This window comes from Mustela putorius, unplaced genomic scaffold (genome assembly GCF_011764305.1).
Source record: "Mustela putorius furo isolate JIRA1106 unplaced genomic scaffold, ASM1176430v1.1 tig00003853_pilon_pilon_pilon, whole genome shotgun sequence".
Taxonomy (NCBI): Eukaryota; Metazoa; Chordata; class Mammalia; order Carnivora; family Mustelidae; genus Mustela; species Mustela putorius.
The window spans coordinates 7,067,251-7,091,931 of NW_025422005.1; the positions used below are offsets into that span (position 1 = coordinate 7,067,251).

Here is a 24,681-nt window from a genome sequence, read left to right on the forward strand (position 1 = left end):
GTTAAAGTGCCATTTCCCTTTATACGAAGACCTGCTTTAAGAAGGTGTCATGTTGTTGTCCTGTTGTTTTGATCTCATATGGGATCAGTTACTCAAGGGTTCTCCATATTTTAAAAAACTGATTCTAAAATGCAGTGTAGATATACAGTCAGTGGGACACCTAGGTGGCTCAGTTGTTAAGCCTCTGCCTTTGGCTCAGGTGATGATCCCAGGGTCCTGGGATTGGAGTCTCGCATCAGGCTCCCTGCTCAGTGGGAAGCCTGCTTCTCCGTCTCCCACTTCCCCTGCTTGTATTTCCTCTCTTGCTCTGTCTTTGTCAAATAAATAAATACAATCTTTTTTTTTTTTTTTTAAGATTTTACTTATTTATTTGACAGACAGAGGTCACAAGTAGGCAGAGAGGCAGGCAGAGAGAGAGAGGGGGAAGCAGGCTCCCCACTGAGCAGAGAGCCTGACTGTGGGGCTCAATCCCAGAACTCTAGGACCATGACCTGAGCCGAAGGCAGAGGCTTTAACCCACTGAGCCACCCAGGCGCCCCAATAAATAAAATCTTTTTTAAAAAATAAAAATAAAGTACACAGTCAGATCTGAGACTGAGTGAAAGAAAAAAGCAATAGAAATAGTGGTTCTATTGTTTCAGACACTTGGAAATGTGTCTATAGAAATTTAAAGTATACAACTGCCAAATTTTATTGTGTGCTTGAATAGCTCAGGATACACAAGAGAAGAGCATAAGGAGTCTTCCTGTGGTGAATTTCCCCCTCCAGAGCCTTATTTGCCTAGAAGTCTGATCTTACAGATAAATCAGGACCAGAAGCAACCTTCAAAGCCAGACTCTTGAGTGAAGCTCATTTGACTTGTGTTATGAAACCACTACTTTTATTTGTTACTTTCCCTTTTATTTTTTATTCTTCCCTAGACCAGAACATTAAACATTAGCAAGGCTGGTATATTATCTTACCTTCCTGTGGACAGACTTCGGTTGGAACCCTGCTGGTTTTTTAGTGAGCATGGAGATAGAGAGGGAGGAGTTTCCTAGATGAGTGAGATGTTGGCTTGCTTCAGGTAAAGAAAGGATAGTCTGAGACCTTCAGCTCTAGGAGAGGAACAGTCCTGCTGGTGGAACGAGACTTCCGCAATGTACTGGCTGAGGCTTCCTCTTCCCTCATCAGTCGTGGACAGGTCTCGCCATGCCGTCAGACTCCATGCTGACCAGTCCTCACTCCTTGTGGTAGATACATGGTTTGTGTGTGGTTAGTGTTACCGTACTGGGGTTGCTGGTCTCTTTTTTGTCTTCCCTGCTCTGGAACATTGGTAGTATTTCTTCGTGTTAACTCTAATAGAATTTTTATTTCCAAGCTTTTAGAGTAACCTCACTGTAGCCCTCAATTATTGACAACAGCATATATTTTTAGAAGTGTATTAGTAACTGGTAAGTTGCTACTAAAAATGGTATTTTTTCTGACTTAGGTAGTGGCTGCTGACTGCCGAGGTAGCCTTCTTAGCTCCTATTCTTTCCTGAGTCCATCGGAAGGCCGGCTCTAAGCTAGACAGCGATGTCTGTGCGACTGTTAATAGAATGAAATGGACTAGACCTAAGGCATTTCTCTTTGTAAAGATTGTTGATCTCTCCTTGTAGAGCTGTTTTTTTTTTTAAAGATTTTATTTATTTATTTATTTGACAGGCAGAGATAACAAGTAGGCAGAGAGGGAGGCAGAGAGAGAGGAGGAAGCAGGCTCCCTGCTGAGCAGAGAGCCCGATGCGGGGCTTGATCCCAGGACCCTGAGATCATGACCTGAGCCGAAGGCAGAGGCTTTAACCCGCTGAGCCACCCAGGCGCCCCTTAATATTTTATTTTTTGACAGAGACAGAGTACACAAGCAGGGGAGCTACAGAGGGAGAGAGAGAGGCAGGCTTCCCACTGAGCAGGGACCCTGATTCAGGATTCGATCCCAGTACCCTGGGATCATGACCTGAACTGAAGGCAGATGCTTAACTGACTGAGCCACCCATGCGCCCCAACTGTAGAGCTTTGAGTAAAAGTATAAAAAGAATTTTTAATATATAGGATTTCTTTTTCCAAGTCCTCCAGTTCACTTAATAATTTATTCTTAGGTGAGCTACATGGAAATTTACTGTGAAAGAGTACGAGACCTGCTGAATCCAAAAAACAAGGGTCATTTGCGTGTGCGCGAACACCCACTTCTTGGCCCATATGTGGAGGATCTGTCCAAGCTGGCAGTCACTTCCTACACAGACATTGCTGACCTCATGGATGCTGGGAACAAAGCCAGGTATGGTAGAAATAGACTAATGACTGAAGGCTTTGGCACCTTTTCAGGTCCTTTGTTCCCAGTTAAGGATTTGAGACCACCTTTATACTTAGGAAAGTTGCTTTAATTGTAGATCCTCTGATCCCTTGGCTGTGCTGGGGTAAAAAGAAAGGGCTTCAGCATATTCAGCATCTTCTCATCAAAAATAATGCAGTGCTGAAACATGGCAGAATGTTGGTTAAGTTAAAATATCAGGTTTTGATTAGGTTGTGGTAAAATGTTGGATAATTATATGCCCATGGAATTAATTGTGGAATAAAGAATACAAATTAAATGCCCCAGTGGTTTTGAAAGGGACAACTGAGGTATAAAAAATGATTCTGATGGGAGACCTTTGGATTTGGGGATGACTTGATAAGCTCACAAATAAGGTGTATTGAGAATAATTTGTGCAAGTGACAATCTCGTGATCTATGATTAAAGCTATTGTTTCTGATTGTTACAGTTATGCTATCCATTTTAACTTTCATCTAAGAATTCCATTGTCACATGTCACCTTTATGTTTATTTAGGACGGTGGCAGCTACCAACATGAATGAAACAAGTAGCCGTTCCCATGCTGTGTTTACCATTGTTTTCACCCAGAAGAAACATGATACTGAGACCAACCTTTCCACTGAGAAGGTAGGACAGTGTCAGTGAACGGGCTTGATTTGATGGAACGGGGCTTTTCAGAAGTCCCTCTTGCTACTCTCTGCAGCTTATGGAGCGGAGAAAGTTACCCTTTTTTCTTAAGAGAGTATTTTGTATCTTTTGCTTGTCACTTTTATTCCCATCCAAAAGCAATTTTGAGTGAATTTTTTTGGGTTTTTGAGTGTAATTGCAAGATAGAAAATAGGGTTAAGAGAAAACAGAGACTTGGGGTCTCAGAAATACTTTGTTCAAAAGAATTAAGCAGTTGTGTGGGGAGAAAATCTTTTTTATTTCTTGACTAGAATCTCTTAATTACTTGTTTGGTATGTAGATGTTTGTTTGTTTGTTTGTTTGTTTGTTTTGAGTCCTGATAATGTTATTGGGGGGTTCAATATTTAAGCAACAGTTAAGCAGACAAGGTGTGTTTTTCCTTGGAAAGCAAAGGACCGCACAGCGCCTGTGATGCTCTTCGGATACCTTGCTTGTTACTGTCTCCTTTTCTACAGTAGTTAAATGTAGTAGACTTTGGAGTTAAATTGCTTTCTTTAGATCGTGCCTCTGCCACTTTACAGCACTGTTACCTTGGGCAAGTTACTTACCTCTTTGTGCCTCAGTTTTCCCAAGCTCATGGATTGTTAAGATGATTAAATATTGATACAGGTTGGTGCATGTAACAGTGCCTGACTCAGACTAACCTTTCAGTAAATGTGAATTCATTGTGTAATAAATTTATGTTGAATTCTTCTTTGCCTGTGTATCTAAGTAGCATGCCTCTGGATTTTTAAACCTGAAGTTAGATTTATTATACTGGTAGTGATGAAAGATCCTTTGCCTTATGAACTGTGTAATTTGTGATAACATCACTAAAAACTAAGATCACCTTTTACTTGGTGACTTGTTTTTAGCTGAAAATTATTTTATTTTTTTAAAAGTTTTTATTTAAATTCAATTTAGTTAACATATACCATGTTATTCATTTCAGATGTAGAACTTAGTGATTCATAAGTTCTGTAGAACACCCAGTGCTCGTTCCGTCATGGGTCTCCTTAGTGCCCGTCCTCCAGGTCCCCATCCCCACACCCACCTCCCCTCCGGCGGCCCTGTTTGTTTCCAGGAGTTAGGGCTCTTATGGTTTGCCTCCCTAGCTGAAAATTATTAAAAAAAAAAAAATCCTTCATATAGGTGATCAGATAACTTGACATTGCTTAGCTAGTTACAATATTAATGCTATTTACATCTTGAGTAAAAACATTTTTTCCTTTCTTCTATGATGTCCCGTCTACAAAAATAATTATGTTAATCCTATAACCACAGTTCCTTTGATAATCCATTTTGGATCCTTTTGTCTAACTTTCCCAAAGCTTTATTTTTTTTTTTTAACAACTTTTATTGATTTGTTGAAGTACAATAGACCACACATAAAGTATAAAATCAGATTAATGTGTATGCACCTGTAAAACCAATATCATAGTCCAAGTCGTGGCCACATCCATTCCCCTGAGAAGCTGCCTCATGCCACCTTATAATAACTGTGTCACTCTTGCCACCCTCGTACTTATTAGGCAGTTCTGATCTGCTTTCTGTCAGTACAGATTAGTTTACACTTTCCAGAATTTTATAAGAATGGAATTAATAGTATGTGCTGTTTTTTTGCCTTGCTTCTTTCTTAGCATAATTCTGAAATTCACCTGTGTTGTTTTGTGCAACAATAGTTCACTTGTTTTCGTTGCTGATTAGTATTCCGTTATGTAGCTAGATCACAGTTAGTGCATTAACTCGCCTATTGGGGGGCATTTAAATTGTTGACAGTTTTTGAGCATGAAAATGAAAAAGCCATGAACATTTGTGTACAAGTCTGTGTGGCTGTTTGCTCTTGATTCTCTTGGTAAATACCTGGGAGTGGAGTGGTTGAGGCTTAGGGTAGCATATGTTGAGCTCTGTAGGTCTACAACTCTGCTGAACTGCCTTCCAGAGTGATTGTATCCTTTTACATTCCCACCAGCAGTGTGTGAGGGTTCCAGTTGCTGGAGGCTTCATATTTAAGATACCATTTAATGGGTTAATGAGTTTTATGACACACTATTATAAAATATGTCCTGTGTATCTTAAAATGACTTATTTTGAACCAAGGTAATTGCTGTGAACTTTTGTGCATGCTGTGTCTCCCTGTGCCATATGTAAGAGCTCTAACAAGTATTTGTGGTCTTCTGCATGCCTAATTTTTAGTTTCCTGCCTTTTGGTGTTTTCTGGTTCTACCTGGCTTATTTTTGAATTGCCCCAATGTTCTTGTTCTTGACTAGGTCAGTAAAATCAGCTTGGTGGATCTAGCGGGAAGTGAACGAGCTGATTCAACTGGTGCCAAAGGGACTCGATTAAAGGTACTTATTTTATCAAACAGTTGACCTAGTCAATAAATGTTCTGTAACATAGGTCAGCAAACTGTGGCCAGTAGGTCAAATCCAACCCACACCTGTTGCTGTAAATAAAATTTTACTGGTACACAGTCCCAGTAAATTTGTTCATGTGTTGTCTCTAACAGTGAGGCTGAGAGCTTGTGACAGAGAACACATGGCCTGCAAAACCTTTACAGAAAGATTTTGCTGACGCCTGATCTATAAAGTCAATGAAAGATAAGTAATGTAAAGTGATAGTTAAGGAGGACTTGATGGTCAAGGTGAGAGCTGAAAGGTGTCTGAGGAACAGGCTAGATGGAAGCATCACTGTTGGGACAGGGACACACAAGACCCAAATGTGAGAACACACACAGCCCCCTCCAGAGGGATGGTTACTTAGCAAGAGCAGAAATCGCATGTTGGTGAGTTGGGGGAAGAAGGCAGCGTCCGTAAGTTTTGGGGAAGCCACCTTGCCCATACTCAGGACTGTGAGTTAGGTGTGTGGTCCTGGCGTGGCATTAATGTGAACAGGGGAGACTGTGGACTAAAAGAGGTTTTTAGAATTTGTGGTCGTAAGTCAACAAAGAGTGCTAGCATAAGGCTCAGTTGTATCCTGTGCATTATAGATGATGGGGCCGTAGAAGATACTCTTCATCATAATTCTTTCATGTTTGGTATTGATTTCAGGAAGGAGCGAATATTAATAAGTCTCTCACAACTCTGGGCAAAGTCATTTCAGCCTTGGCAGAGGTGGTAAGTATTATATACTTGATTACATGGGAAAACTTGACTGTTCAGCAAATGTACTTGATGATATTTTATGTGTTTATGAAGACTGACCTTTTTTGGCCCTTTTGTGTAATCTTGCTTTCTCCTTTTAGAGCTTTTCAGATAAGATACTAGGTATAACACACTTTGACTTTCTACGGAACACAAAAGAGATCAAGGAGAGTGAAAGTAAACATAGATCTGTAGAGGCCAGACTGAAAACTACCTATTTACGAAGACCTAGGGTTTGGTTGCTTTTTGAGCCTGACTTCAGATCTCTCATCAAAACCAAGGATTTTGTTGCAGAATGGTTTCCTGTACAATCTTTTTAAAGGAGGTTACAGTACCTTTTGGAGTTTTTTTAAACATTTACCTTGGTGAATGCTGTTGATTTGGGGGCCAATAATGTATTTTTTTAAATTATGTTATTCTTTCCTATTCTTTAACAGTGGGATACTGTAACTGCAACAGTTTTGTATCACAGGCTTCATTTTTTAGATTAAAGGCTAAGGAGGTACTAGTCATTGTATACTCTAGTACATGATTTGAATCCCTAAAAAGAATTAAATGCTTCCTTATTTGTTTCTGAAAAGTCATACTCAATTTATTGCTTTAAAGTACTTTTTTTTGAAGGCTTAATCCTGTGTTCTTTCTTTTAAATGCTTCGTCTGTAGGATAACTGCACCAGCAAGGTACGGAGGGGTTTGGTAGGAATGAACTAGCTGTAGAATCAATTGTGATGATTGTAAATCCTCAGCAGGATGTATGGAGGCATAAGTAGGAATGGAGCCTTGAAAAATAACTTTTTGTTACTTGCTTTCTGGCTCTGAATTTTGAATTGCTGTTCAGAGTGACCACAAATCATGAGACTGTACACCAAACCTAATTTAGAGAACATGATTTGCTTTGGAGAGGGAATTCAGAATAAAGGAACAAGAGGGAGAATGAGGAAGCGTCTGCATTGTGTTTTTTTAATGTTTCTCCTAGTGATCTGTGGGACTGTCACTTGAAGAATTCACCTTTAAAGCTCTTGAAAGGGCAATGAAGATATTTCTTATGGGTACTCTTCTAAAACATAACTGCCTTCTTGAAAGTATTAGGATATTTTTCTTAAACCTCTTTGTATAATCTTGTTTCCTATCATGAAAAGTCATGGATTATTTTTTTTTTCATATTTTTTTAAATTTTTTATTTTTTATAAACATATCATATATTTTTATACCCAGGGGTACAGGTCTGTGAATCGCCAGGTTTGCACACTTCACAGCACTCACCAAAGCACATACCCTCCCCAGTGTCCATAACCCCACCCCCCTTCTCACAACCCCCCTCCCCCCAGCAACCCTCAGTTTGTTTTGTGAGATTAAGAGTCACTTATGGTTTGTCTCCCTCCCAATCCCATCTTGTCTCATTTATTCTTCTCATGGATTATTTAAATTGTTAAAAAAAATTTTTTTTCCTACTCTTTGGTTATATATAAAGTGAAGGCTGTAGAATCAAGTTAAACTCCCTCTCTAGAACACATGCTCTTTGGGGCGCCTGGGTGGCTCAGCATTTAAGTGCCTGCTTTTGGCTCAGGTCATGATCCCAGCTTCTGGGATCGAGCTCCATACCGGGTTCCCTGCTCAACGGGGAGCCTGCTCCTCTCTCTCCCCAGATCCCCGTGCTTGTGTTCTGTCTCTCGCTATATTTGTCATAAATAAATAAAATCCTTTTTCTTTAAGATTTTATTTATTTGACAGAGAGAGACACAGCGATAGAGGGTACACAAACAAGGGGAGTGGGAGAGGGAGAAGCAGGCTTCCCACGGAGCAGGGGGCCCAGTATGGGGCTCGATCCCAGAACGCTGGGATCATGACCTGAGCCGAAGGCAGCCGCTTAATGGCTAAGCCACCCAGGTGCCCCAAATAAATAAAATCTTTAAGAAAAAAAGTTCTTTTGCATCCTTTTAATCCAATACAATAGACTTTTCCTTTTATTTCTAAAAAAATACTCTAGAATTTCTTAGTACTATTTTGCATTAATAATAGAGCACTCAACAGTTTTCAATCACATGAATAACATTGGAGATAAAGGGAGTATCTGCAATGAATTATTTTATTTTTAAAAATGTTACTTAATATTTGAGAGTGAGAGAGACAGAGCATGAGCTGCCGGAAGGAGAGAGGCAGAGGGAATGGGGTAAGCAGACCCCCTGTTGAATAGGGAGCCTGACTCGGGGTTTGATCCCAGGACTCTGAGATCATGACTTGAGCCGAGGGCAGACACTTAACTGCCTGAGCCACCCAGGTGCCCCTGCAATGAAATATTTTATACTCATTTTAAAATATATAGGTTTGTTCTCTACTTGTACACAAATTACTTAATAGAAAGTAATGTTTTGTTTCTTTTGGTTTATTGGAAAAGCTTCCTTAGATTTAAAAAGTCTTTTGTTTGATTTTATGTATGTGTGGATATTCTTCAGATACCTAATCTGAGTCCCCAGACATGAAAACTGTTAAAATTTAGTGGTTTTTCTAACTTGTCCATTTGCTCATTTTTAACATTCATCATCAACCAGAGGATAAGTTTACAAAGTATTGACCTGCATATTTCCCATATTGCTCTGTGTTGCAGTCATTTGCAAATGTTTTTTTTAGGATTAGTTTTGGAAAATCCAGTTTAGAACTTTGCCATCTATGCCATAACTATAATAGATCAAAGACAAATTTTAGTTTTATGTAATAAGTATAATTTTGGGTGAATTAAAATATAATGTTATTTCTACTGGGGAGTGAAACAGGATTACACAGTCCGTATTTGATAGTACTTCTTTTTAGAGAGGCTAGTGATGTCAGTAAGTAAACATTTTTAGGTAATTACTGAGGCCCTTATTTGTGAGAATAGATGAGATTAATAATGTAAGAGAGCAAATAGAAAAGAAGTAGCTAAAATTCTGAGATATTTTCAAATGGAAAAGGTAGAAGTTCTGTTAATGGTTCTTTATTTAGCTACTCCTTCTTAATTTAGTCTAATTGACCAAAATGAAAATAGAACATTGTTTGCTAAAGAGACACTGCTTATTTTTATAGTACTGCTTGCTGTCCTTGTAACTGATAAATTAGTTCTTGCAGCATTTTCAGTACTACCTGTAGGCAAAGTGGAGTGTTTAGGTATGGTGAGGGGCTAGAGAAGGAAGAACTGAGGTCTCAGGCCTCAGGAATTTTGCAGTGCACTGATTCTCCCACTAAGCTGTGGGAGACAGAGGGGGTAATTCTCCCTACAAGTCTGTGTCATTTAGAAATAGATCCTACTCTGGGAAATGACTTTCTCATTGGTGGAAAGTGTGTCTGTGGGTGGACTAGGATGAATAGGAGGGGATGTTTTTGATAAGAGATGGAATTAAAGTGCTCCTTGCCTGCTTCCTTTCCTCCTCAACAGACCAGAGGTCAGCTGCTTAGTACTCTTTTTCTGAATACCCATGCTTTCGCAAGAACTAGATCATCCTTAGTTTAACCTTTAACCTCCGATTATACCAGGACTGGGGAGAGATGTTTTATCAGTGAACCCTGGCTTCCTTTAGTGGCTTCTTAAATTGTCATGACTTAGTCGTCAGCCAGAACAAACTGCAGTAGCTATTATCTGCAAAAGATTTGCATTAATTTTTACTTTCAAAGGATATAATTCCAATTTAGTTCTGGCTTTGTATTGGTGCCTTTTGCTCTATCTCATGGTAATGCGAAGGGTCTCAGCTGTATAAGGAAATGCTGGATACGTATATGCGGACAATTCATCTCGCAGCCTCTACAGATCTTCAGATTAGCAAATCACATCATTGTCTTAGACCTTTTCACTTTGAGTCCTAACTCTGTCAGATGGATTTATTTGGGGTATAATTTCCTTCTAAAGAAACCAAATGTATATTACTTTTACAAGAGTTGTTAGAGATACAGCAGTCCACTTGATGATTTGGTGGTTGGCCAAGTACATTCATTAACTAAATGACTTGGCTCCTACACATCTAACCTGCAATGCCCAGGATTCATTTTTGCCCCTCTGCAAAAGTAAAATACCATTGTTTGAGGCTTAGAAATGAGAACGATGTTAAGGAATTACTGTTAATTTTGTTATGTGTGATATGGTCTTACAGTTCTGCTTAAAAGAAAAACGTTTTCTTTGTTGGAAATATGTATCTAAAATATTTATTTATAGGTGAAATATTAGATTTGCTTGAAAACACTAACAGCTGTAAAAGATATGATATAGACACGATATTGGATAATAGTATATTGATGTTAAATTTCCTGAATTCGGTCTTTAAAATGTGACTGTAATAAGTAAGAGAATGTCCTTATCTGCTGAAATATTTAGGGTGCCTGCAATTTATTCAAAATGGTTCAGGAAGAAAAAGTGTAAAGTGTTTGAGGGATAATAGAAACATGATTGCAAAGTATTGATAATGGTTGGAGTTGCAGGATGGTAGGTCATTATGCTACTCTGTAAACTGTTGTGTATGTTCTAAATTTTTCAAAATAAAATATAAAAGGAAAAAAATTATTGCATGAACTTTGGGTATTGTGAAGAATTGAAGCCATGAATGTTAAATTTCTACGGTGATGGGGTTCTACTGTAGTTTACTTAGGAATTTTAGACTGGTTTGCCTTTCATGTGACTTTTGCCTCCCTAACAATGCTAAGACCATTTCTTTCTGTTTAATAGAGTAAGAAGAAGAAGAAGACTGATTTTATTCCTTACAGGGATTCTGTACTTACTTGGCTCCTTCGAGAAAATCTAGGTATGTTGATCACTGGTGTGTAGTTATCTGTTTAACGCTGTTTACTGATTATCTTTTGTGGTCATTTGTCTATTGTGTTTGTTTTGGAGAAAATTAATCTCCAGATACCCACGTTACTCTTGATTTAAGTTGGTTGGATTTGCTCACTTTTTTTTTTAATTTTTTATTTTTTATAAACATATATTTTTATCCCCAGGGGTACAGGTCTGTGAATCACCAGGTTTACACACTTCACAGGACTCACCAAAGCACATACCCTCCCCAATGTCCATAATCCCACCCCCTTCTCCCAAACCCCCTCCCCCCAGCAACCCTCAGTTTGTTTTGTGAGATTAAGAGTCACTTATGGTTTGTCTCCCTCCCAATCCCATCTTGTTTCATTTATTCTTCTCCTACCCACTTAAGCCCCTATGTTGCATCACCACTTCCTCATATCAGGGAGATCATATGATAGTTGTCTTTCTCTGCTTGACTTATTTCGCTAAGCATGATACGCTCTAGTTCCATCCATGTTGCCACATCAGGGTTCTTCCCCGCATCATGTTGATCTCAGAACAGGGACTGGTGTGGTTGTCTTCCTAACCACATCTGCTTCAGAACTATCACTCCTTCTTCAAATCTCTTTTGGAAAGTCCGTGTTACCTTTTTGCTGATGGTTTTTGACCTCCAGGTCATTCTCTTTATTCTCTGTTCTGTTAGCCTCTTTCTCTCCTTACGAGAAGGGAGTGATGAGCTATGTCAGATGTCACTGATAGGAGGAAGAGGCTGAGAATGGCCTGCTGGCCTGTCCATGTCACTGTGACTTGGGCTCACTAAAGGCATTTTGGTGGAGTGGCTGAAGTCTTCACTGGGGTGGGAGAGGGAAACTGTCACAGTAGATCCAAACACCAAGATTAACGGTGTAACAGTGCCCGACATGGGAGCATGCAAGACATTTGTTGACTCTTGATTAAATCTTAGGATCCGAGATGGTGTTGTCTAATTGGACATAAATTTAATAAAATCTTCTTTCTAAAATGTGTATGATTTTCGATAACCATGATTCATCTTCTTAGGTGGCAATTCTCGAACTGCAATGGTTGCTGCTCTGAGCCCAGCAGATATCAACTATGATGAAACTTTGAGCACTCTGAGGTACTCCCAATTGATCTTGATAGCTAAATAGTTTACTGTGCCACCATAAGTCATTTTGTTACACCGTTGGTTTTCTTATGCTATCTGGGTAATGTTTTATGTAAGTAATGATCCATCCCTCTCATAACAGGGAAAACATGGGTTGGGGGAGATTTTCATTTTTATTTATTTTATTTTTGGGGGTGGGGGAGATTTTTATTGGAATAGAATTGACCTGTTTGTGGTTTTCAATTTCATTTTCAGGTTGTTACAATTTTCATTTCTGTAAAAAGAAGTTCCCTTGTGGTGTTTGTCATTATAGAGATGCTCAGCTTTTAACAAGTAATACAGTTACGAGTATATGTAGTGTTAAAAAAATTGCAGACTGTTCACTAATAGAATATAGTTGGCTGTTGAACAACACAGTGGTTAGGGGTACCAAACCTCTGCACAGTTGGAAAACCGCATATAATTTGACTCCCCCAAAACTCAATTACTAACAGCCTGCTGTTGACTAGAAGCCTTACTCATAACTTAAACAGTTGACTAAGCCATATTTTGTATGTTGTACGTTGTATTATATACATATACATATACCTATGTAGGTATATGTATATAATGCCATATTGTATTCTTAGAATAAAGTGAGTTACAGGAGAGAACATGTTATTAAGAAAACTGTAAGGAAGAGACAACACTTACAGTACTGGACTATATTTATCGAAAAAAAAATCTGATTATAAGTGGACCCATGTAGCTCTAACCCATGTTGTTCAAGGGTCAGCTGTATTTCTATATATGAATAGTTTTCATTACATTAATCTAGAACTTTCTACTCTTCTCCTGGTGATAGAAAGATGGAAAGAACCCTGTGCAGTCTGACAAATGCATTTTAGGTCCTCTTTCTGGTGTTTATTTCTTTTATGATTTGGAGTAAATCACTAAAATTCATCTGAGCCTTTTTCCTCGACTCAATAAGATACTATAAAATTTTCTGATGCACCTACTGTTAGTAAGGCTCATGAAGTGTGCAAATGCTCAAGCCGTTTGATTTAGAGATAGAAGTAATGGTTCATTACTTAGGAGAAGTAGAGTATCTGAGGAATGGCAAAAATGAATGTTCTTTCTGGATATAGATATGCAGACCGTGCAAAACAAATTAAGTGCAACGCTGTTATCAATGAAGACCCCAACGCCAAACTGGTCCGCGAATTGAAGGAGGAGGTGACGCGGCTGAAGGACCTTCTCCGTGCTCAGGGCCTGGGAGATATTATTGATAGTAAGTGAATTAAGGATCAGCACGAACTCTGATCTGTTCCTCTTCAGCGTGCTTGTTTTTAAACCTAGATTCAAAGCACATAATGAAGTCAGATGGTGGAAAATGGTTTTTTGTTTTTGTTTTTTATTTAAAAAAAAAAACACCCAGTGAAAATGATCTCAGAATTTTCCTTTATGTAATATGTACTAGTCTATCCAGCTGAACCCATGAAATTCGTTTTTAAAATGTAAATATGTTATTGCTTATATTTTTTATTAGATCTTCATTTTAGATGAGCTTATTCTCACTGAGAAATTAATCACTTCATAAAATCGTTACTTGAAATCTTTGTTTTTGTATTAGGGGCTTCTCTGGATTAATGCAGTGGTGGTAATACATGTGTAACAAACCTACCATTCCAGTCCCCTTTCGGATTAAGATTTACCTTGGAGTGGTATCTTTCCCCTCCTGCAAAATGGTTGAGGACCACTCCCCACCCGGCTCCCTATGAACACATGAAGGCAAAAATATCCATTTCCTGTCAAATTCAAGAATTAGACTTCCAGAGAATATTATTTTACAGTGTTGTCTTAAAAGGAGTCTTTTTTTTAACCTCCGTGATCTGCCTGCATAATGTCTAATCAGAAGTTAACTGGGTGATTCAGGTAGAATAGTATACGGGGTTTATTTGATAAAGCATATTTTTATTTTTTGAGTGAAAAATTAATATTGTTTGAAATTCTAGTAAGATTTTTAAAGTCTCTTCTAGTTTAGTTCTTCTTACTGACTAGCACCCGAGTTTAAGTGAATACAGTGTGCAAAATGATAACGTATTCTAAGTGTTAGTTTTTTTCATCTTCCCCAATGCCAAATGCTGCTCTGTTCCCTCTCTGTGTCACTTCTGAACCTGAACTTTGACCCTTCTTGTATTTTCCCTCCTGCTTACCTTCAGTTGATCCATTGATCGATGATTACTCTGGAAGCGGAGGCAAATGTGTGTATTCCATGTATTGGTTATTTCCAGTACTCTGATTTGCTAATCTGCCTCTGCTGGATCAGCCTTAAAATGAGCTTTGCATGCCAGCAACCCTAACAGGGAAATCCCAGACAGAGCATACCGTAGATTCAGAAACGATCCTGGTTTTGCCCTTCTCCATTTAGCGAACTCTGCTGAATTTCGGTCTGTGGGTTAAGTAGTTTAGAGGCTTGAGAGTCTCTTGCTGCTTCTGCTGTTCAGTTTTTCCACTTACATGATTAAACTGAATCCAAAGTCATACGGGATGGTGATAGTGATGACAGCAGCTCACATTTCCTGAGTGTTTATAGTGTGCTGGGCCCCATTTCAGGGACCTTGAGTGTATTATCTCATTTAATCCTGTCCCTGATTCTGGAAAAGATTCCATTATGCCTGTTTTACCCCTTGAGGACACTGCTTGCCTGGGGTGCTTAATTTGCTACTGAGAGCCCATGGTTCCTGTGTAGTTAGATTGGATAGTGTAACCTCAGAGCCTTGGTTTTTAAAGTCATTACTATGCCTTTTTGGCCTCTTGAGATCCTTCAAGGGTCTGATCATTTAACAGAAAAATCCTTTTAAATTAGCTTTGTAATTCTGAGCCTTGGTGAATGTACAGTTAAAAACAGTCACTTCCCAGTTGGCTGACCTGTCCGTGGCTGAGTAGCTCAGAGTGTTGGGTTAGCACTCACCTGGGCTGATGCTAAGTTAGTTTCCTCCATATTTTGGGCCTCAGATTACATGGTGGTTAGGAAGACTTTTATTTCCCTCCTTTTCTGGAATTACAGATTAGATTTTAAGAACTTGGGTGTCTAAAATATGTGTTCAAAATGACATTTTCATGAAGGATCACATCTCGTTCTCTCCATAGATACCATTAAGTTGGTGAGGACATGACTTCCTACCCTGTTAAGATAATTCATGAGGGAATTTTTATCTTAGAAGAAATGAAGAATCTTGACTTTGTGGTGGCTGAGTTTTCGATTTTAGTTGATTTGCTTATATGAGGCATATAATAGGGCTTGAAGGGAGCACATGGATAGGAGAAAGCAAACGTAGCCTGGCCGCCATGATGAGCCCAGGCCTTGAAGACACAGTGACACTCCCATACAGAGTGACTGTGGGACCGGAGCAGCTCTGTCTGAGATTTCCAAAGCTGACTGATACTGATGTGAGAAAGAGATCATCTTGTTCTTGCGTCTGTGCCCCAGGTGGTGCTGCTATCGCTTGTTGCCTCGCTCTTTTCTGAGCACTTGCGGCATCTCCCAAAAAGCTATGCATGACTAAGTTTTAATTTTGTCTCCAAGCCGGAAAGCAGCCCTGACTACTTCTGAATTTCCATTTCAATCTACTACTCTTAATTGCTTTTAGGGCTTGCATGTGTCCATTGGACCTTCTGAACTCCCCCGTCCTATTCTTTCCTACCTTGCTGCCGTCACCTCGTGGCGGATTTTTTGCTCCAGTTCCTATCCCCCCTTTAGAAACTTGCTTGTTTTCCTATGTTCTGCACTTGCAGATGGTGGTTTTCAAACTGTCTTGAAGCAACCACTGGTTTTAAGGGGTTTCAAGAACTGGCGTTGATTCAGTAGAGATGAGTAGACCACAGATAGAGCAAATACTAATGTTTTCCGACTCTGCATTGACTTGTATCATTTAAAGAAAACTTAGCTTAGTTTTGGTATGAATTTTAAGCAATGTAGGTTTTCTCAAATTTCCAAACATGAGCTAATTGTAAAATAGGAATCCATCAATTCCTACGGTTTTTCCCTAGTGTCTGTTTGACAAGAAGACGAATGAAGGAAATACAAACAGCAAGTTAATGAGTTTTGTTGTTTGTGGGTCTTTTTGTCAAAACTAAATTTGAAAACAAAACTTATAGTTCTGTTAAAGACCTTAGTAAGTGAAAGTGTGTCCCTGAAACTTGAATTTCATAGTAGGAACTCGGCTTACCAGGGACTCATGGTAGTACTGTTTGGCAGAGTAAGAGCCTCGCTTTGAATAATTAGCAAATAATCAGCCTTGATTTTTGCTTGCTCTAATAGATGAATGTAAACTCTCCCAATTTCATTAATTTGCTAATTGTTCTTCCCTGTTGAGGTAATTGGCCCTGAGTTCTCAACCAGAACTTAGACAAAATTCTTGAGATTTCTGCATTTACCTCTCCTTTTTTTAAAAAAAGCGTATTTTGAAGGTGCTTCTTATTAGCATGTTGAAATGTTGCTATACAAAGGACACTACAGATTTTTGTTTTAACTGTAGTATCTTCTTGACAATTTTTGCTGAATGCTATAAAATACTGGGCCAGGTTGATATCACTGATAAATAAATGTTTATCTTTTTTCCTGTACCCTTATAAACTGCTGGGATTTAAGAGCAGTGGAAATCTAAAACATTGCAGATTTGGAGCTGTAGAGGGGATAGAAGGAATGTAGCATGTCTTGTTTACGGAGAGGGCCTGAGCATTATCTTTTGAGGCTCTGGTTACCCCCTACCAAACACAATTTTAACCCACCCTGGAATTTTTTAGATTCTAAATTTTTTAGTTTTAGAAGTGGTGGTTCTTAACCTCAAAGATACCAGTATTAAAGACAGACATGTTTTAGAACTGCCATCTAGAAGAACAATTATAACTTGTCTTTGTTTTATAATGTGTCTTTGTCTTGGCGCTTTAATGCTAGCCTTTCTTACACTGGTGTTCCTTCCTGTCTTTTTTCTCCCTCTGCTCCTTTCCCTCTTTTCTACTTTTTCTGCCTTTCTTTCTTTCTGCCTCCCAGATCTGAAAGATTTTCAGAACAATAAGCATAGGTACTTGCTAGCCTCTGAGAATCAACGCCCTGGCAATTTTTCCACAGCATCCATGGGGTCTCTCACTTCATCTCCATCTTCCTGCTCACTCAGTAGTCAGGTGGGCTTACCATCTGTCACCAGTATTCAGGAGAGGATCATGTCTACACCTGGAGGAGAGGAAGCCATTGAACGTCTAAAGGTAAGCAATAATTCAGACTGAACGAAGGGTGGTCTATGTAGCTTCACAAAGCAGAGTTGGTCTTAAAAATCACTGAGATTTTTGTTCAGGATAGGGAAGAACTTTCTAACTCTTTGAGGTGTCCTGAACATGGAATATTCTGCTTTATAAGATAATTAATTTCTTTTTACCAGAATGCTTGAGTCATGTCTTGGCCAGGCAATGATTTGAGAGATGTTGGGCTAGATCATTGGTTGGCAATGAAAATAACACATAAATAGATAATGTCCTTTAATTCTGAGGTAGTTTGTAAGTCACAGGGAAATTGTTTAGTTCGAAATTTAGTAGGAGACTAATTAGTTAGAAGCACTTGGGCCCGTCTGAAGATGGAATTCTGTACAGAGCCATGCTTGTGTTATTAAAAGAAATGGACAGCCAAAAGAAGGTTTGAGCGTGTGAGTAGCTCTGTGAAGGTTTTTTCAGAGACATGTGAGATGACAACTTGTGGAAGCTCATAGAAGTCTTGGAACCATATCACTGCTGTGGGAGGGCTGCCTCCTCGTGTGCTGGGGCCCGTGGAATCTGGGGCCTCCGCGCTGGGTGGCAGGCACGCTTGTTTGTACCCTGCGTGTACGGCTCCACCAGCCGTGGCACCGGCCTCGCTTTCGCAGTCTGCGGTTGGCTCTGTTGGGAACATTCTTGTCTCTCTTCGTGAGTATGAAAGTGAGCGGAGGCAGCACCTGCTGACTTCTGGCTTCTTCCTCCGGCTCAGTGACTGCAGGGAAAACAGACGCCGCCTTCCATCAGATCACGGGACAGGATCGTAGACGCAGGTGCCTTTGCTTTCCCTGCTGATTGCCTCCAGGGTGATTGTTGGAGCCGCACCTTTGGGTCTTTGTATTCCCCGTGCCAGGGCAGGGAGAACAGGGAGGGCTGCGGGAGTGTTGTCAGGAACTGTGGCTGTGCTTGCCGCCAGCAGGCCTCTTGGTGTTGCCCCGGCGCTCTCCTAGCAGTGATCCGCTTTGACGACTGAGTGATGGGAAGGGTTTGCTGAGCCTTCCTCCACTAAAAGGGAATGAAGCTTGCTAATCGAAGATGGCAGATGCTTTCATTTCGGTTTTTAGGTGAGGCCAGGAAAGATTTCATATGAAGAATGGGCCTCTGCTTCTTAATCATTGGCATTTTTTACTCACTTCTAACCTAAGGTGCTTCAGAAACAAAAGTAATGATCTTGTTCCTTCCTTCAGAACATGTTTGTAGGAGGTGGGTAGGTGTCTGATACACCTCGCAAAGGGAGGAGGGTAAGAAATCTTTTCATTTCATTAATTGTTACAGATCAAACGGCAATTCCTGCTTTTGTAAAATGGCCTTTGAAATTGTAATAAAGACATTAGCGAAGCCTGTGCAGGACAGCTTCATGTGTGTGTTTTCTCACGATGGACATTGGTGACAAAGTTGCTGTGCGGGGTTCAGTTGGGCCAGTGGGGGAAATGCGGGGGTTCCGTGAGCAGGAAATAAAGTCTCCTACTTACTATTTAATATAAAATGTTCCTTTTTTGGGGGGATTTTGAATCTTACTAAATCACCTATTAAAGCCTTGGTGTACAAATAAGATCATAATTTCTGTTAATTTACGTCTTGGTGTAAAAGAAAAAAAATTTCCTAGCTGCCATGTGGCACCATTTGAAAATAACTTTGAATGTTAGGAGTCAAGACGTTAACCAGACTCTTTAAGAATTAGGTCACCCAGTGTCTTCCAGATAGTTTCTGGGGAAGAACACTGCCATTATTCAGGGAACCCTCCCCCCACCCTTCCTCCTTCCCACCAAAACCAAAACAAAACTGTCTGACTTTCATGAGAAAAGAAATTTCTGTTTTAATTTTCCTTTAAGTCAACATAAGTGAAATCTTCCATTTCCCCAACCTTTAGAAAATTGCTTCTTGCTGGTTTTCATTGGATCCCAAGTTTTAAATGCAGCACGACAGTCCTCTGAGGCATAAGTGCCTTCGTTTTGCTCCTGTTTTGTGAATGGTGAGAATTCAGTCCAACAGACCTGCATTCTAATGCCTCGGGCAGATAGCATTGTGCATGCACAGTGCAAGGCCGTGGTTACACAACAGAAGTGCTTGAGAATTCTTCCTTTTTGGACTCCTTCATTGTTGAGTGTTTCGGAGCTGCGTTCCTAAGGCATGATACTGCAGGAGAAAAATACTGTCATGGAAAACTTTTTAAAAATATGATCAGTTTAAAAAAAAAAAATATCAGTTTGCAAACTATTTTTTGCATAACGTTTTGCTGCTGCTTCGTTTTTTGAATAGCTTCTTTCCATACGGAAGAGGCCCATGTTACCCTATCATAAAAGATCTCAACCCCTCCACAAACCTCTCTGGCAAAAGAGAGTGAAATGTAATTGCTCTCATGTTTTAATCCCAACTCAAACTGAGCTGGGATGTCTGTATCCTTGATTTGGATTCTTACAGAGTAAGGTTTTAAACATGTGACTGTAGCTACTGTGCAGTAGCTCTGGTGTTTATTAGTTCAGCATCAGAGCTAGTACTATGAGTGCCATCGCCTAGGCTTGAACTATAAATATCCACAAGTATCCGTTACAGAAGCCCGCAAGGGCAGATGCTGTAGGCGGCCGGAGGGCCCCACACTTGGAACACACGGAGCATACTATGTTCAGTACAGTAAAACCTTGGCTATCTGATGGCTTTAGGGAATGTTCTGTATAGTAAGCATTGAACCTTTTAAATATCAGAGTTCAAACTAACTCTTTTTTATGGAAGTATTTCTGATTTGTTCTGTGGATTTCTTGCCACCTTAACCAAATCATGACAAAGAAATTAAGTTGTGTTTGGTAGTGTGGACATAATTATAACACGTGCTACATAGATACCAAAGTTGAATGGTGCCTAGGCCCAGCATTTCTGAGAGCTTTAAGACAAGGTTCCTCATGTCACTGCTTTTTGGAATTTTTTTGTGTGTACTACCTCTGAGAAGGAAGGATCCTTGAAGATTGTCTGGATTCCTCATTTCCGAAGCATGCGTCCCAATTTCCTTTTTTTTTTTTTTGAAGATTTTATTTATTTATTTGACAGACAGAGATCACAAGTAGGCAGAGAGAGAGTGGAGGAAGCAGGCTCCCTGCTGAGCAGAGATCCTGATACAGGGCTCGATCCCAGGACCCTGGGATCGTGACCTGAGCCGAAGGCAAAGGCTTCAACCCACTGAGCCACCCAAGTGCCCCGATGCATCCCAATTTCAATTTAATCTTATAAATTGGGTTTCTAGAGTGGGTTATGGGCAGCACTGGGTGCTGGTGTACCAGGCCTGCCTGCAGAGTAAGTCGACAGCTCAAAGATCGGAAGTTACCTCCTAATCACATCTCAGGTTTATTTATGCCAAGTTCACTATTCAGACTTGAAGAAATAATATCCTTCACTCTTTCTTGATTGATGTTGAGCTATATAAAGAATATTTTCTTTAAAAGCCTAGTGGTTCTGCCTTAACTGAAGAAAGCATCAAGAGTCAGGAAACCGCACTCTAGGGTTTAGTGGCTCAGATGTAATGTGGCCTCAGATTAGTCTCTTAGCTTCTCTGGTCCTCAGTTTCTTTATTTCTAGAATGGTTCTGAAATAAATGGCTCTTTCTAGCACTGAAGTTTTGCTTAGTATCATTTTCTTTAACCTTTCTTCTTCAGAGTTTTAAAAAGAATAGCTTTTTCTTTCTTTCTTTTTTTTTTTTTTTTTTAAAGATTTTATTTATTTGAGGGAGAGAGATCAGGGCGATAGGGCGGGGGAGGAGCAGAGGGAGGAGAAGCAGACTCCCCAAATGTCAGCTCGATCCCAGGACCCGGGGATCATGACCTGAGTTCAAAGTAGAGGCTTAACCGACTGAGCCACCCAGTGCTCCTAAAAAATAGCTTTTTAGACAACATAAAAATTGCAACGTGAAGCTGTAGTGAAAAATAAAAGTAGCACCATATTCAGCTAATTCATTAAATCTCATTTTTTTAAAAGATTTTATTTATTTGACAGAGAGACAACACAAGTAGGCAGAGAGGCAGTCAGAGAGAGAGGGGGAAGCAGGCTCCCCGCTGAGCAGAGAGCCCAATGTGGGGCTTGATCCCAGGACCCTGAGATCATGACCCAAGCTGAAGGCAGAGCTTAACCCACTGAGCCACCCAGCGCCCCAAATCTCTTTTTTACAAAGAGATTATGTCCTGATTCATCCTCCAGGTGGGAAGTAGAATTAGAGCGTTCGCATTAGGATCGGCAGCAGAGTGGAAACGGCATCCCTAGACAGGGGTTTTTCTACCTGGGGTGAGTTTACGGTTGCCCCAAAACAGAATAGCTTTCATACAGCCAGATGAATCTCATACAGACGTGATCTTCTCCTGAAAATAACCAACCAGGAGAAAACAAATATTTACTTTCTCGTGGGTCAGTGTATACTCCGTCACTAGCACGCGTGGCTTCTGGGCCATCCTCTGTGTGGTAAGCACTAGTCTGGGTGCTCTGTTTGGGCGGCTTGTTGTCCTAGTCCTTTCTTTTCAAAGTTACAATTTCGAGATTGTAGAGGTTTCTACCCAGCTGTCTTTGCTAAGCCTTACTCGCGCGCCAGCTTCGCTCCCGGCGCACTCGCTTCCCCGCCGTGTCGCTCCTAGCTGAGCCTGCGCACGTTTGCTTGCTGGCCCTGTAGTCTGGCCCCTTGTTTCCTTTCTCAGCTCAGAGGGGTGCGTGCACCTCCTGCAGATCTGGCCTCTTGGAGGCCGCTGGACAGAGCGTTCAGGTAGCCGTTTCAGTCTTTCAGTCTTTCAGCCTCTGTAGGTGTTTGGAGGGTCAGTGGTGGTCAGTTGAGGTGGTTTTGGCTTGTCCTGCCCTCCCCACCCTCCCGCAGACTTGTTCTGGCATCTCCCTCTTTGTCACTGACCCTTTTCTGAATGAGTAGCTTATCGATGATGGCCCCTTTCTGTGGAGGCACTGATGCCTGTGCTCTTTCTCCCTCTTCTAGCCCGCTCATCAGTTTGCTCTCTGCCCTGCTTGGCTCGTCGTTCTTGGCCGCCGTCATCAGGGTGCTCCCCTGTATCTCCCGACTCCTGTACTCTGCCTTTGCAGCTGCCGCCTCTAGTGCTCCCTCGTGGCTCTCTTACATGCTCCTGTGCTTCCTTCCGGAGAGCCGAATCGCAGACACCTTTGGGTTGGTTGTGTTACATGCTCACTGTTTCTTTCTATGTAGATAATTGTGTTTTCAGATCCCAGAGGCTTCTCACAACAGCCTGTTAAATGAATCAGTGAGCTATTTTGTGAGCCGTGCAGGGTTTTCATCCTGAATCACTAGCGCCGCCGCCGCCGTCAGAGCTGTCATCTCCTCACTGTCATGCTCCTGGGCGTCATCATTTGACTTTCTAATTTTGTCTCCATGACTAGTTTTTCTTCTGCTTTTTGCACGTGCTCGGACCCCTTTCAGGGCGTCCGCCTCCCTCCATTTTTCACCAAGTTGATTCCTACCTGTCCTTTATTCATCAGTCTGAGCTCACCCATTCTCCAGCGACCTGTGAGCACCTCAGTTCTCGCATGTGGCACCATGTCCTGTTGTTTCTCCTCCCCTACCCGTTCACAGTCTGCAGGCTCGCTGCCCTGGCCGCGCTGTGGATCCTGGAAAATGCCCGGCGTTTCTCACCTCTTCCCTCACATGTGCGTGTGGCGGCTCCTGCTCACGGTCTCTGCTCACATGGAAACTTACCAGCGAGCCTGTTCTGAAAGCCCCGCTCCAAGCTGTTCCCTCATTTAACCCTTTCCCCTTCTGGCTTTTTCGCCAAGGCACTTGCCACGATCTGATGTACTATATATTTGAATGATTGATTAAAATTTCAGTCTCTTTACTGGAATGTAAGTTTCATGAAAATCAGGGATGTTGTTCCCTTCCACATCCCTAGCTGTCGGAAAGAGGGTTTGGTATAAAATGTAGCACATGAGTTGTCAGTTACTTCTCTCTCCCTAGTATATAGTCAAGTTCTTGAGAGCAGGAAACTTTTAGATCTTGTATTTCTGGCATTCATAAAGACTCAGCAGGAGACCAGGAAACTGGCCCTTCAGTGGCTGCGTGCCTTCTGTATCAGGTATTGGGATGTGTTCAGAAGGGCATTGTATTGTAGAGGAACGAAAATACTCATTTACCCTTCAGGTTTTTGGCTGGGGTCTCTACAAACAAAAGACAGATATTAATGAAAGAAAAGCACACAAATTTATTTAAAAGAAGTTTTATATGACTTGGGAGCCTTCATAAGGAAATAAAGACCCAAAGAAGTATTAAACCTGAGCATTTTTTGCTAGGTTTGATAAAGAGGGAAGAGTCCTGGGAAGCTATGAGGGACCTGGGGGGACGCATCAGGGCCTGTTCGTCCAGAGGCTCTGAGTGCTCCTCGTCTTCGGAGACGAGGGTGCCCCCTCCTCCAGGCGCAGGGAGGCTCCTCTTGTGCTTGAGAGGTTCCGCGCCCTCCTGCAGATGCCATCGCTCAGTTTACTTCAGCCTAAAATCCTCAGTATGCCAAGATGCCACATTTCAGAGGAGCGGGTTCTGAGCCCCATTAGTGCTCTAGGGAAATGACAGTGAAACGAAAGCAATAAAGGTCTTTGGTGGCTTTATTCCTTCGTAGGAGTGGCTATCAGAAATAGTGTTTTGCATTTGGGGATGTTATTGTTACTCCTTTTTCTACACACACACACACTCTCTCACTCTCTCTCTCTCTCTCTCTCTCTCTCTCTCATTCCTAGGTATTTTTGTTAGGACTTAGGAGAATTTATGGATCTAGGGTTGATTTAATGTTAGACCTAGTCTCCATGAATTTTATTGCACATAATATTAAGAAAGGGGGAAAAAATCTCATTGTATTAGATTCTGCCTCCTACCCACAAAGGGCATCGTGTGCCTCTTGCTGTCCGTTCTAGACATAGCGTGTTACATCATAAGGCTCTTCTCCACTTTAACTGTGGCCTTTGTCTTAGGAATCGGAGAAGATCATTGCTGAGCTGAATGAGACCTGGGAAGAGAAGCTGCGTAAAACAGAAGCCATCAGAATGGAGAGGTCAGCAAGTTAAGCTCTTGGGGTGTCTGCACATTTTCAGGGGAACTGGAATTCCTTTTATAGATGGAGAAGTTGAACTGGAAGTAAAAATGAAGGGCCCCTTTGCCAACCGCAGAAGAGAACAGAACTCAGTCTGCTCAGGGCCTTCCCCCAGCAGAGCTTACGTAGTCAGTCAGACGTTCCCTAGAGAGTCCTGTGCTCATTACCATACTGCATGGTGTTCAGGGTCCATGTAAAGTGGAAGATATCCAGGGATAGAGGGTTTTTTTTTTTTTTTTTCTGATTTTGTTTTTTTTTTTGGTAAATATTTTATTATTTTAGAGTGCAGGAGGGGCAGA

The 24,681-nt window shown here is 40.9% G+C and overlaps 1 protein-coding gene across 17 annotated transcripts in view; it reads left to right on the forward strand.

Annotated features, from left to right (window-relative positions):
• KIF1B (kinesin family member 1B) overlaps window positions 1-24,681 on the forward strand; it is a 146,154-nt gene that overhangs the window by 48,244 nt on the left and 73,229 nt on the right. For 5 of the 17 annotated variants that reach the window (XM_045063717.1, XM_045063719.1, XM_045063721.1 and 2 more), the window contains exons 6-16: window positions 2,118-2,296; window positions 2,848-2,959; window positions 5,270-5,347; window positions 6,050-6,115; window positions 6,805-6,822; window positions 10,829-10,904; window positions 11,960-12,038; window positions 13,154-13,296; window positions 14,228-14,269; window positions 17,062-17,273; window positions 24,264-24,343. In XM_045063717.1, coding sequence (XP_044919652.1) covers window positions 2,118-2,296; window positions 2,848-2,959; window positions 5,270-5,347; window positions 6,050-6,115; window positions 6,805-6,822; window positions 10,829-10,904; window positions 11,960-12,038; window positions 13,154-13,296; window positions 14,228-14,269; window positions 17,062-17,273; window positions 24,264-24,343 — 1,085 coding nt within the window. The remainder of the gene's footprint in view (window positions 1-2,117; window positions 2,297-2,847; window positions 2,960-5,269; window positions 5,348-6,049; window positions 6,116-6,804; window positions 6,823-10,828; window positions 10,905-11,959; window positions 12,039-13,153; window positions 13,297-14,227; window positions 14,270-17,061; window positions 17,274-24,263; window positions 24,344-24,681) is intronic. The other 12 variants (XM_045063722.1, XM_045063723.1, XM_045063730.1 and 9 more) reach the window with 5 other exon arrangements.